This window comes from Aotus nancymaae, unplaced genomic scaffold (genome assembly GCF_030222135.1).
Source record: "Aotus nancymaae isolate 86718 unplaced genomic scaffold, 86718_ANA_hifiasm-v0.15.2.pri h1tg000010l, whole genome shotgun sequence".
Taxonomy (NCBI): domain Eukaryota; kingdom Metazoa; phylum Chordata; class Mammalia; order Primates; family Aotidae; genus Aotus; species Aotus nancymaae.
This window is the reverse complement of record NW_026988421.1, coordinates 64,969,625-64,982,309: the sequence shown is the minus strand read 5'-3', so window position 1 is coordinate 64,982,309 and position 12,685 is coordinate 64,969,625. Positions and strand designations below refer to the sequence as shown.

Here is a 12,685-nt window from a genome sequence, read left to right as displayed (position 1 = left end):
GAGACGGAGTTTCGCTCTTGTTACCCAGGCTGGAGTGCAATGGCCGGTTCTCGGCTCACCGCAACCTCCGCCTCCTGGGTTCAGGCAATTCTCCTGCCTCAGCCTCCCGAGTAGCTGTGATTACAGGCACGTGCCACCATGCCCAGTTAATTTTTTGTATTTTTAATAGAGATGGGGTTTCACCATGTTGACCAGGATGGTCTCAGTCTCTTGACCTCGTGATCCACCCGCCTCGGCCTCCCAAAGTGCTGGGATTACAGGCATGAGCCACCGTGCCCGGCCCTTCCTCTGTTTTTTTTTTTTTTTTTTTTTTTTTTTTTTTTTTTTGAGACGGAGTTTTGCTCGTTACCCAGGCTGGAGTGCAATGGCGCGATCTCGGCTCACCGCAACCTCCGCCTCCTGGGTTCAGGCAATTCTCCTGCCTCAGCCTCCTGAGTAGCTGGGATTACAGGCACGCGCCACCATGCCCAGCTAATTTTTTGTGTTAGTAGAGACGGGGTTTCACCATGTTGACCAGGATGGTCTCGATCTCTTGACCTCGTGATCCACCTGCCTCGGCCTCCCAAAGTGCTGGGATTACAGGCTTGAGCCCCCGCGCCCGGCCTGTTTTGTTGTTTTTTGAGACAGAGTCTCACTCTGTCACCCCGACTGGAGTGCAGTGATGCAGAATCGGCTCACTGCAACCTCTGCCTCCCGGGTTCAAGCGATTCTCCTGCCTCAGCCTCCTGAGTTGCTGGAATTACAGGTGTGCGCCACCATGACCAGCTAATTTTTGTGTTTTTAGTAGAGACAGAGTTTCACCATGTTGGCCAGGCTGGTCTTGATCTCCTGAGCTCAGGTGATCTGCCCACCTTGGCCTCCCAAAGTGCTGGGATTACAGGCATGAGCTACCACACCTGGCCTGTGTTTTATTTTTCACACATCTGTCAATGAGCTCTTTGAAGGCAGGGATTGTATTTTATGTGTGTATGTATGTATGTATATATGTATGTATGTCTTTATTTGAGAGGGTCTTGCTCTGTCACCCAGGCTGGTGTACGGTGGCTCAATCTTGGCTCGTTTCAATCCCTGCCTCCCGGGCTGGGTTGATTCTCCTGCCTCAGCCTCCTGAGTAGCTGAGACTATAAGATTTTATTTTTTTACTCCCACCATCTACCATACTGCCTGACACAGAGCAAATCCTCAGCATATGTAGCTTGATTAAATAGTGAATTAATGTCTCAGAGACTTTAAAGTGGGGGCTAAAGTATGGGCATGGGTGAAAGGCCATTCTCCACCTTGTCTTGGGCCTAGAAACCCATTATTATTTTAAAACATTAAAAAGTGGGCTGGGCGCAGTGGCTCATGCCTGTAATCCCGGCACTTTGGGAGGCTGAGGCAGGCAGATTGCTTGAGGCCAGGAGTGTGAGACCAGTCTGGCCAACATGGTGAAACCCCATCCTACTAAAAATACAAAAATTAGCTAGGTGTGGTGGTGGGCACCTGTAATTCTAGCTACTTGGGAGGCTGAGGCACAAGAATCAACCTGGAAGGCAGAGGTTGCAGTGAGCCAAGATGGTGCCACTGCACTCCAGCCTGGGCAACATAGCGAGACACTGTCTCAAAAAAAAAAAAAAAAAAAAAAAAGAGAGAGAGAGAAAAGAGAAGAGGTACTCTACTGGGGAAGGGAGAGCCTTTTGGAATGTCTTACAAAGCAAACTCACAGTTTTAAGAAGCAATAACGATTTCCATGTGCCCAGAGCTCAGAGAGCACCCTAGAGTCTCTGAATATTGCATTGATTGCTCAGGATTGAGCTGTTAATAACTGATACTAGGGGAAAGAAAGCTTTCTGGACAACAGTATTTCAACAGGCAAATAAGACTTTTACCTCAAGAAAAGGATGCACAATGTAAAGAAAAAAACTATAAATGTATGTTGCAGCCCACTGTGTATGGAGGCATCACTGAATGATGCACACATGAGAGTGAGTTATTGTGGATTTCCAACCTTGCACCTGAAGCTCCATGGTTTATAGATGTCCTGATGGGACTTCTGTAGAGGAAAGGAAGAAAGGGATATAATTTGAGAGCCTACTAGGCAGGGCTCCAGAATCCCCAACCTGGCTCGTTAATCAGAGCAGTTCTACTTTTAATTCGTTCATATATTGAACCACCACATAAGATTGCATTTGAAGAAGAGTTCTGATGCTAAAAATATTAAAAATTTGAAAACCATTGGTATAGGTCATGTACACCAGTATTATTAGGGCATAGTGGTTTCAGCTAAACTAACTCATATGTCTCCTTTTTCTGTCAAGCTGGACGAGCTCACAGAGGCTGAGGATGCTCTCTCTGAAGCCAATGCATTGAACAACTACAATGCTGAAGTATGGGCATATCTGGCTCTGGTCTGCCTGAAAGTGAGTGTTTATTATTCTTACACAATCCCCTTTTAGGGCACAGAGGTGAGGGGTCAAGTAAGCAAGGGGCAGCAGATGGCCATTAATGATGCATGGTAGCTGAAATCTGATAAGCTATAGGTTTGGTCATTTGGCCCTTCCATGATGAAAAAGGAAGGGCCAAGTTTGGGCAGGCTCTACTTGAAACATGCTTAAAAATAATATATTTAGGTGTGTTTTCTCTGCAAAGGAGGTTCTAAAAATGGGAGCAATATTGTATCAGAATATAAACTAGGTCAAAGATTAATGAAGGAGATGTTCTACTAGTATTTCTGAATCATTTCTTCCCATTGACATGCTGACTGAGGGTGCTTTCCTTGATTTAGATGGGATATTGGGTGGAGGGTATGGTGGGAGTTGATGATAGGTGCTTTACCTATTAAAAATAACTCTCCCAGGCCGGGCACAGTGGCTCACGCCTGTAATCCCAACACTTTGGGAGGCTGAGGCGGATGGATCACGAGGTCAAGAGATTGAGACCATCCTGGTCAACATGGTGAAACCCCGTCTCTACTAAAAATACAAAAAAATTAGCTGGGCATGGTGGTGCATGCCTGTAATCCCAGCTACTCAGGAGGCTGAGGCAGGAGAATTGCCTGAACCCAGGAGGCGGAGGTTGCGGTGAGCCGAGATCGCGCCATTGCACTCCAGCCTGGGTAACAAGAGCGAAACTCTGTGTCAAAAAAAAAAAAATAAATAACTCTCCCATAGACTTAAATAACTTGTGTATCAGTCTAAGATCAAATTGAGACTAATGAGAGCAGCCTTCATCTTCTACTGGCCAATATGACACCAAATTGGCAGGGAGTATTATTACAAGAGAAATGAACAAAAATTACTGGATTTTCTTTTTCGTGTAAATATCCCAAATATCAATATTAAAAAAAATACTGAGGTCTGGCTGGGTGTAGTTGCTCACACCTGTAATCCCAGCACTTTGGGAGGATGAGGTGGGCAGATCTCTTGAGCTCAGGAGCTCGAGACCAGCCTAGGGAACATGGCAAAACCCCACCTCTACAAAAAATTAGCCAGGCATGGCAGGGAGCACCTCTGGTTCCAGCTACTTTCAAGAGCTGGGGTGGGAGGATCGCTTGAGCCTGGCTGGCAGAAGTTGCGGTAAGCTGAGATTGTGCCACTGCCCTCCAATCTGGATCACAGAATGAGACCTTGTCTCAAAAAAGAAAAAAATAAATAAATAAAAAGAAAATATCTGAGTTCTTACCCCAGCTCTCCCCTAATTAGCTCTAGGATCTGAAGCAAGTCACCTAACTTTATTGGGCCTCAATTTCCTCATCTTTAAACTAAAAGGGTCAGTATGGAAGACCATAACTTAATTCTCTTAGAAATTGATAGATCAAATAGAAAAAAAAAAGGATATATATACAGATGTATAACACATTTAACAGGTTTGAGTTCAAATACCAGTGTAGAACTCTTCACTTAACAATTAGAGGACACATATTCTTTTCAAGAACAAATGAGTTATTTATGAGAGTTGACCACATACAAAACTAGAAAGCGGGGTTCAACAAATACATACAGATCACATGGCAGTAAAATTATAAATCAACAACTAAAATAAAGCCCAAAAGAAACGAAACTGAAAACATGCTTGTAATTAATTAATGAGTCAATGAAGAAACATTGTGACAACTTCAAATATGAAGTCTTGTGTTGTGCTAGGTAGAATTCTAAAGATGGCCCCCTTCCCCAAGATTATTTTATTAAATACTAATCTGGGTACTGCTGTGAAATGATTTTGCAGATATAAATAAAATACCAAATCAGTTTACCACAAAATACAGAGATTATCTGGATGGACCTGACCCAGTCAGGTGAGTCTTCTAAAAGCAGAGAATTTTCTCTGGTGGTGGGGGGCAGAAAAGAAGTCAGATTTGAAACACAAGAATCATTCAGTATAACAACCCTGGCTTGAATATGGAAAAGGACCACATGTCAAGGAATGTGGGTGGCATCTGGAAGCTAACAGCAGCCCCTACTGAGAGCCAGCAAGGAAATAGGAATTCTATGAACTAACCTGAATAAGTTTGGAAGTAGATTTTCTCCAGAGCTTGCAGATAAGAACCCAGCACAGATGACACGTTGCTTTTGGACTTGTGAGACCCAAAGCAAAGAACCAGTTGAACAATATCAGGCTTCTGATCTATGGAAAATGTGATATGATAAATGGGTGTTATACACAGCAGTAGAAAACTAATTAGGCCTTGTAGTAGATTTTTTTTTTTTTTTTGAGATAGAGTCTTGCTCTGTCACCTAGGCTGGAGTGCAGTGGTGCTATCTCAGCTCACTGCAATCTCCGCCTCCCAAGTTGAAGTGATTCTCCTGCCTCAGCCTCCCAAGTAGCTGGGATTACAGGTGCCTGCCACCACACCCAGCTAATTTTTGTATTTTTAGTAGAGACAGGGTTTCACCATGTTGGTTAGTCTGGTCTCGAACTCCTGACCTCAGGCGATCTGCCAGCCTCGGCCTCCCAAAGTGCTGGGATTACAGGCATGAGCCACCACCCCTTCCTACTACTTTTTTTATAAAAAAAAGTAGTAGATTTTTATAATAATGGTCCTCATTTAATTATGCTGTCATGTCCACATCCTTTGCAATGTTATGTTGCCACTCACTCCCATCAAGAGATGGAGTTTCTTTCTCATTTCTCCATCCCCTTGAATCTAAGCTAAACTTGTGACTTTCCCTGACCAGTAGAATATGGTAGAAGTGGCATGTGAATTCTCAGAGGTTAGGCTTTTAGAAGCCCTTCAGCTACCACTCTTTCTCTCTTGGAACTCTGGAACCACTGTGCTGTGAAGAAGCCCAGTTTAACTTTAGAAGGCTATAAGAGTCCACATGGAATAGAACTGAACCACTTCAGCCAACAGCCAACATTAACTGCTATTTGAGTAAGCTTTTCTTGGACCCTTCAGTCCTAGCCAAATTATCATATGACCTCAGCTGCATGAGTGATCTCAGGGAAAACCAGCAGAACAGCCCAAATTACCTGTAGAATTTTGAGAAATAACATATTGTGTTTTAAGCCATTAAGTTTTGGGTTGGTTTGTTATACTTCAGTAAATAACTGAAATGAGACTGAATAAAAACAAAGCCAATATATATTGGAATTATAGGATAAAATTAAAGCAATAGAGGATAATTTATAGTCTTAAATACATATATTGGAAACAAAGATTGAAAATCAATGAATTAATTATTTAAATAAAGTAGTAAAGGGAAAGCAAGGAAACCCAAAGAAATTATAATTGAGAAAATGATGAGGAATAGAAATAATTGAAAATTTTAACCAGGACATAATAGGATTAACAAAATTATGAGCTGATTTTTGCAAACCAGTGAACAGACAAACCTCTTGCATGACTAAGATTTTCTTTAAAAAGGGAAAACATAAATAATATTAGCAGCAAAATGGAGACTAAATTAAAATCATTGACTATTCTTTTTTTTTTTTCTATCTCTAGTAATGGGTATAAGCAAAATCACTGGCTATCTTATTCCATTAATCATTTAAAAAAACTAAATCATTGGCTACAATTTATACCCATTTATGACTTTTAAAAAAGCAAACTAGCTTTTTTTCTTTTCTTTTACCATATCCCTGAAACACCAAAACTAGTTTTTTTTAAATCTGAAACTACATCTCCCAAAATCTATACTATTATATGAAATGGTGAAGAGTTAGAAGCATTCCTTTTGAAGTCAGGAACAAGATAAGGAACTATTACTTCTACTTGAAACTATACTGGAGGTTCCATTAAGGCAATAACACACATACATATACACATAAAAGAAATTGAAGATAAAAAGATTCGGTAGGAACCCAAGAAAATCTACAAGCAAACTGAAAGATGTAATAAAAGAACTCAGTACTGCAATGGTAGATAAAAAACTAACAATAATGGTTACTAGTCAGGGCAGGGGTTGGGGAATAGGGTGTATAGGGAGATGGGTGGAAGCAAAACTCAATGTATGCTTTATTATATCCTTTTGACTTTTGAATCACATAAATGTAGTCAATGAAGATATACACAAAGAAGTGGGTGGACAAGGTTGCTTGATAAAAGATCAATATAAAAATCAATATTATCAAAATCAGGTATCATCAGGAAAAATCAATTTGAAAGTCTAATTTTTAAAATCCCATTTAAGACCTGTGTCGAGAAAATCATAAAACTTTATTGTAAAAGAAAATCGAATAGAAAGATAAATCATGTCCATGGGCAAGAAGTTTTGATCACATAAAATGAAAGTTTTCCCTAAATTAATATCTAAGTTTAAGATAAGTCTAATAAAAATAATGACATAAGATTTTCAAGGAACTTGATGAGATAAACCCTAAAATTCACTTGGTTGAATAAAAACCAAAAAAAAAAAAAAAAAAAAAGCTATAACAGTCTGGAAAAAAGAATAAGGAGCAAGGGGTTTCCTATTAAATATCAAGCCTTATTATGAAGCTGCAATAATTAACACTGAGTGCTATTAATGTAAGAGTAGATAAGTGAAACAACTCGCAGACGAAATAGACCCACATATATATGGAAACTTAGGTTTTGAGTAGATAGTATTTAAAAGTAATTGGAGTTTTCTAGAATTTACCCTGATGCTCTTCCTCTAACAATTTGAAAATGGGTGTGCACAAGTTATTAATTACAGCATTATTGCAATAGCAAAATAATAGAAACAACCTAAATGTCCATGGAGTTTATTTATTAAACATGGGAGAATGTTTAAATAAACTGTGGTATATTCACATAATGGAATACTATGCAGCTGAAAAAAATAATGAGGAAGATCTCTATGAACTGATGTGGAATGATTTTCAGTTTATGTTAAGTGAAAAAAGTGAAGTGCAAGATTATATGACCTTTTGTATAAGAAAGAAGAAAAATACATATGAATCTCTTCTTTAGTGTAAAAAGAAGCACAGGAAGGATAAACCAGAGATTAATGAGAGTAGATTCTGTAGGACATGAGTGGGCATGGGTAGAGGAGGGAGGAAATGAGGGGGATGACACTGTGATTGTCCCTTTTTATAGAGTTCTGACTTTTGGGACCATGCCAGTGTTTCTCTCTCTCTCTCACACACACACACACACACACATATATACATACATACATATATATATAGACAGAGAGAGAGAGAGAGATGGAGTTTAGCTCAGTTGCCCAGGCTGGAGTGTAATGACACAATCTTGGCTCACTGCAACCTCCACCTTCTGGGTTCAAGCAACTTTCCTGCCTCAGCCTCCCAAGTAGCTGGGATTACAGGCATGCACCACCACACTTGGCTAATTTTTGTAGTTATAGTAGAGACGGGGTTTCATCATGTTGGCCAGGCTGGTCTTGAACTCCTGGCCTCATGATCCACCCGCCTCGGCCTCCCAAAGTGCTAGGATTACAGGCATGAGCCACCACACCCGGCTCATATATTTTTTAAAAAGGAAAATCAGCAAGAAATGGGGAGAGCACATAATTACGTACAAACAAAACCAAATAAAATTGTATTTTAAATGAATAACATAATTACACTGACAATGCAGAAAAATAATTAACTCATGGTACTTTTGAAAACATTCTTTGCAATGTAGAACTAATACATACTATATATCAGGCTAAAGAGAAAAAACCTTAATACACATTTTAGAGTATAGTTTTAGGCATGAGTTAGCAGTTCTGAAATTACTATTCTATGATATAACAAATAATTATGTTGCAGACAATGGGAGTCACATTTTTCACTGTGCTTCAAAGGAAGTTACAAATATGGAAACAGGAAGGATAGAATGACCTAGTAGTGGTGGATCAGAATGAGAGATACTAATAAGAGCTCATGGTTTGATAGATTAAATAGGTATAGGTATAAATTGATACATAGAAATATTTGTGTATTTATAGAAATATATTCATATGTGTCCTACTATATCTCAAATATAAATAGCGGTAGTGGGGGACATAAGCACATCTAATGCTCAGGTCTTGGTTTCTAAATCCATTTAAGAAATGAGGACATTGTCCAATTTAGAAGTAAAGGGGTTGTGGGGGGACCAGAGGCTTCTTGGAAGATGGCCAAAAATTCCAGAACTAGTGCAAGGAAAGTAAAAGATGAGTCTCAGATGTCTTGTTGAGTCAGAAAGTAAAAAATGTTCAAAGAAAGACTGGCACATATCAAAAAGGCATAAGGAAAAAATAAAAGGAACAGGAACTAGCTTAAAGTAGGGGTGCCCACTGTCCAAAACAAGGAAAACTTGAGCATCCAAATAAATAATTGTAGAAAAGGATTACAAATAAGAATGGATGAGCCCACAGTGATATAATTAAACAAATAAGTGGTAGAGAAAGGAAAGCTTACAGTAAAAGGCCAACTACTAAATGTATGAAGAATGATGAAATTAGAAAATTGCAATTTGGAAACCATCATAATAGATTCAGTGGACAATCATCAATGTATGCTAAAATTATGGTTGAAAAGTTCAAAGAGTAAGAGAATATTTCATAGTCTCAGAGTATCTCCCCACAAGATACTTATTAATTACAAAGTGGAAAATAGTAACATTAGAGTAGAAAAACCTGACAGCAATGTAATAAATGATCAAGGTTAACATCACAAGTATTGAGATAAACAGCTTGTGCTTTCTGATATGATACACTGAGAACATAACATTTTCGTGGTATTCCTGTTAAAAGTTCATAACCTGATATGATTATGAGGGAACATCAGACAAACATGAATTGGGGAATAGTTTACAAAATAGTGTTCTGTATTTGATTGAGCCATGCGTGTCTGGGTGCACATTGTCAGTGCAGTGAGGCTGCGAATGGCTCATTGAATCAGTTGTGGTTCCTTTGGTCACTCACTCCTCTCCTACTTGGATGGCTGTGGTGGCTCTGGAGCTGGTGCATGCCGATGGGTGCTGACCCCCTTCGCAGGGAGGATGCGTGCATTAAAAAAAAAAAAAAGCCAATGTCATGAAACACAAAGACTCAAGAACTATTCCAGATTAAAAGAAACTGAAGACATAAATAATGAATACAATGCATGATCTTGGATTTTATTTTGTTATAAAGGACATTATTGGCCTGGGCATGGTGGTCATGCCTGTAATCCTGGCACTTTGGTAGGCCAAGGCAGGAGGATTGGTTGAGCCCAGGAATTTGAGAACAGTGTGGGTGACATAGTGAGACCTTATCTCTACAAAATGTTAAAAAGATTAACTGGGCGTGGTGGCACCTTATAGTCCCAGCTATTTGGGAGGCTGAGGTGGGAGACTGCTTGAGCCCAGGAAGTCGAGGCAGCAGTGAGCTGTGTTCATACCACTGCACTCCAGCTGGGCGATAGAGCAAGATCCTGTCTCAAATAAATGAATGAGTGAATGAAAAAATGAATTAATAATATTATTGGAACAACTGGAAAAATCTAGATAAGGTCTATAGATTAGATAATAGTGTTCTATCTATTATTAGATATTATTAGTATACTTCCTGATAGAATAGTGTTCTATCTACTAGATATTATTAGTACACTTCCCGATAGTGTTCTATCAGGAAGTGTACTTCCTGATTGTGAAATTGTACTGTGGTTATATAAGAGAATATCCTTGATTTTAGAAAACACACCCTAAAGTATTAACATTGAATCATAACTCCAATTTACTTGCAAATGTTCAGGAAAAGTTAGGTGTATTATTTAAAAAAGTTATGTTGTGGATAATGTGGAGATATATATATACACACACACACACATACAAACATACCTATTTTAACTTTTCTATTTATTTTTAACTTTTCTATATTTTTCTAACTTTTATACATACACACACACACACACACACACACACACACACACACACACACAGAGAAATCCCTCCTCGTCCCCCAGGAATATGTTCTAAGACCCCCCACCAGTGGATACCTGTAATGAAGGATAGTACTGAATCCTATATATGCTATGCCTGAATTTCTTTTTAAAAATAATACTTTTTTTCCTAATAGCCCACAGGTGCTAGTAAGTGTCCACAATTTATTTTTCCTTCTTCACAATTTCATGGATAGAAGATAAGTTCATACCACAGATCTTAGCAACCTCAGCATACAATTTTTTTTCTATCCTGATTAAGTCAAGAGCTTTCACCTTTTCATGTAAAGAAGACACTTTATGGCTTCTCTTTGGCATATCCAAATTGCCAGCATCACTACTTTTGCGCTTTAAGTCCATTATTAAGTAAAACAAGAGTGACTTGAATACAAGCACTGTGAGACCATGACAGTTGATCTGATAACTGAGAGGTCTATGAAGTGACTAATTGGCAGGTAGTGTCTATAGTGGGGATATGCTGGACAAAGGGATGACTCACGTCCTGGGAGGGATGGCACAAGATTTCATCACACTCCTCAGAACAGCAGTGTGCAATTTAAAAGTTATGAATTGTTTATTTCTGGAATTTTCCATTTAATATTTTCAGATCTTGGTGGGCTAAGATTGACCTTGAGTAAGTGAAGGTGTGGAAAGCAAAACCTCAGATAAGGGGGGCTACTGTATATATTTATATATACAGTACATGTATTCTTTCCTGAGGGAAGGAAGAGAGAACTGTTTTTATAACTTTTACTTAATCTGAAATTATGTCAAAAAAATTTAAAAATACTCCTTAAAATAATGCAGATTGACACCACACTACACACCCACTAGAATAGCTTAAATCAAAAAGATAGGCCAGGCATGGTGGCTCATGCCTATATCCCAGCACTTTGGGAGGCTGAGGTGGGTAAATTGCTTGAGTCCAGGAGTTTGAGACCAGCTTGGACAGCATGGTGAAACCCTGTCTGATATGGTTTTGCTGTGTCCCCACCCAAATCTCATCTTGAATGGTAACTCCCACAATTCCTACGTGTTGTGAGAGGAACCAGTGGGAGGTGAGTGAATTATTTGGCTGCAGAGAGGGAGGGTCTTTCCTGCACTGTCCTCCTGGTAGTAAGTGAGTCTCACAAGATCTGATGGTTTTAAAAATGGGAGTTTCCCTACACAAGCTTCTTTTTGCCTGCTGCCATCCATGTAAGACATGACTTGCTCCTCCTTGCCTTCCACCATGATTGTGAGGCCTCCCCAGCCACTTGGAACTGTGAGTCCAATTAAACCTCTTTCCTTTGTAAATTTTCCAGTCTTGAGTATGTCTTTACCAGCAGCATGAAAAGGGACTAATACAGTAAATAAAAAAATACAAAAAAATACAAAGATTAGCTAGGTATGGTGGTGTGTGCCTGTCGTCCCAGCTACTTGGGAGGCTAAGATGAGAGAATGACTTGATCCTGGAAGGTTGAGGCTGCAGTGAGTCCCTGTGATGGTACCACTGCACACCAGCCTGGGCAACAGAGTGAGATCGTGTCTTAAAAAAAAGATAGACAATGCCAAGTATTAACAAGGATGTACATAAACTGGAATGCTCACATATTGCTGGTAGGGTTGTAAATTATTACAACCACTTTGAAAAACAGTTTGTCAGATTCTAAAAAATTTACATATATTTACCATATGTCCAAGCAATTCTGTCTCTCTGTATCTAGTCAAGAGAAATGAAGACATATGTCCACACAACAATTTGTATATGAATTTTTATCACAGCATTTAATAATAGCCTAAAACTGGGAACATTTTAAATGTCCATCAGTGAATGGGTAAACAAAATAAGGTGCACTACTCAGCAGTTAAAGTGAAATTCTGATTCATGTAACAATATGGATAAACCTAAAAAATATTATGATAAGTGAAAAAAGCAAGGCACAGAAGACTATATATTATTTGATTCTATTTATTTGACATAAGGAAAATAGATCAATGGTTGTCTGGAGCCAAAGGTGGGGATGGAGACTAACTGCAAACAGGCATGAAAGAACTTTTTGGGGTAATAGGAATCTTGTAACACTGGATTGTGCTGATGCTTGCACGACAGAATGTTAAAATTGGTGAATTTTATGGTATGTAAGTTATACCTCAATATAGTTATTTTTTATAAAGACACTATATAGTACCTGCAAAATGGGAAACAAATGGACTCTTCACTGAACGGTGGTGGGACAACTGGCTACTATCCATATTAAAAAAATTAGTTCCTTACCTCATACCACACACACAATTCCAACTGGTTTAAAGACCTAAGTTTTTTTCTTAAGAGACAGGGTCTTGCTCTGTTGCCCAGGCTGGAGTGTAGTGCAGTGGCACGATCCTGGGC

The 12,685-nt window shown here is 39.1% G+C and overlaps 1 protein-coding gene across 2 annotated transcripts in view; it reads left to right on the top strand.

Moving 5' to 3' along the window:
• The window catches only part of CFAP70 (cilia and flagella associated protein 70), a 103,025-nt gene that overhangs the window by 84,955 nt on the left and 5,385 nt on the right, over positions 1–12,685 (top strand). For both annotated transcript variants that reach the window (XM_064374291.1, XM_064374292.1), the window contains one exon: positions 2,298–2,399. In XM_064374291.1, the coding sequence (XP_064230361.1) occupies positions 2,298–2,399 (102 nt within the window). The remainder of the gene's footprint in view (positions 1–2,297; positions 2,400–12,685) is intronic.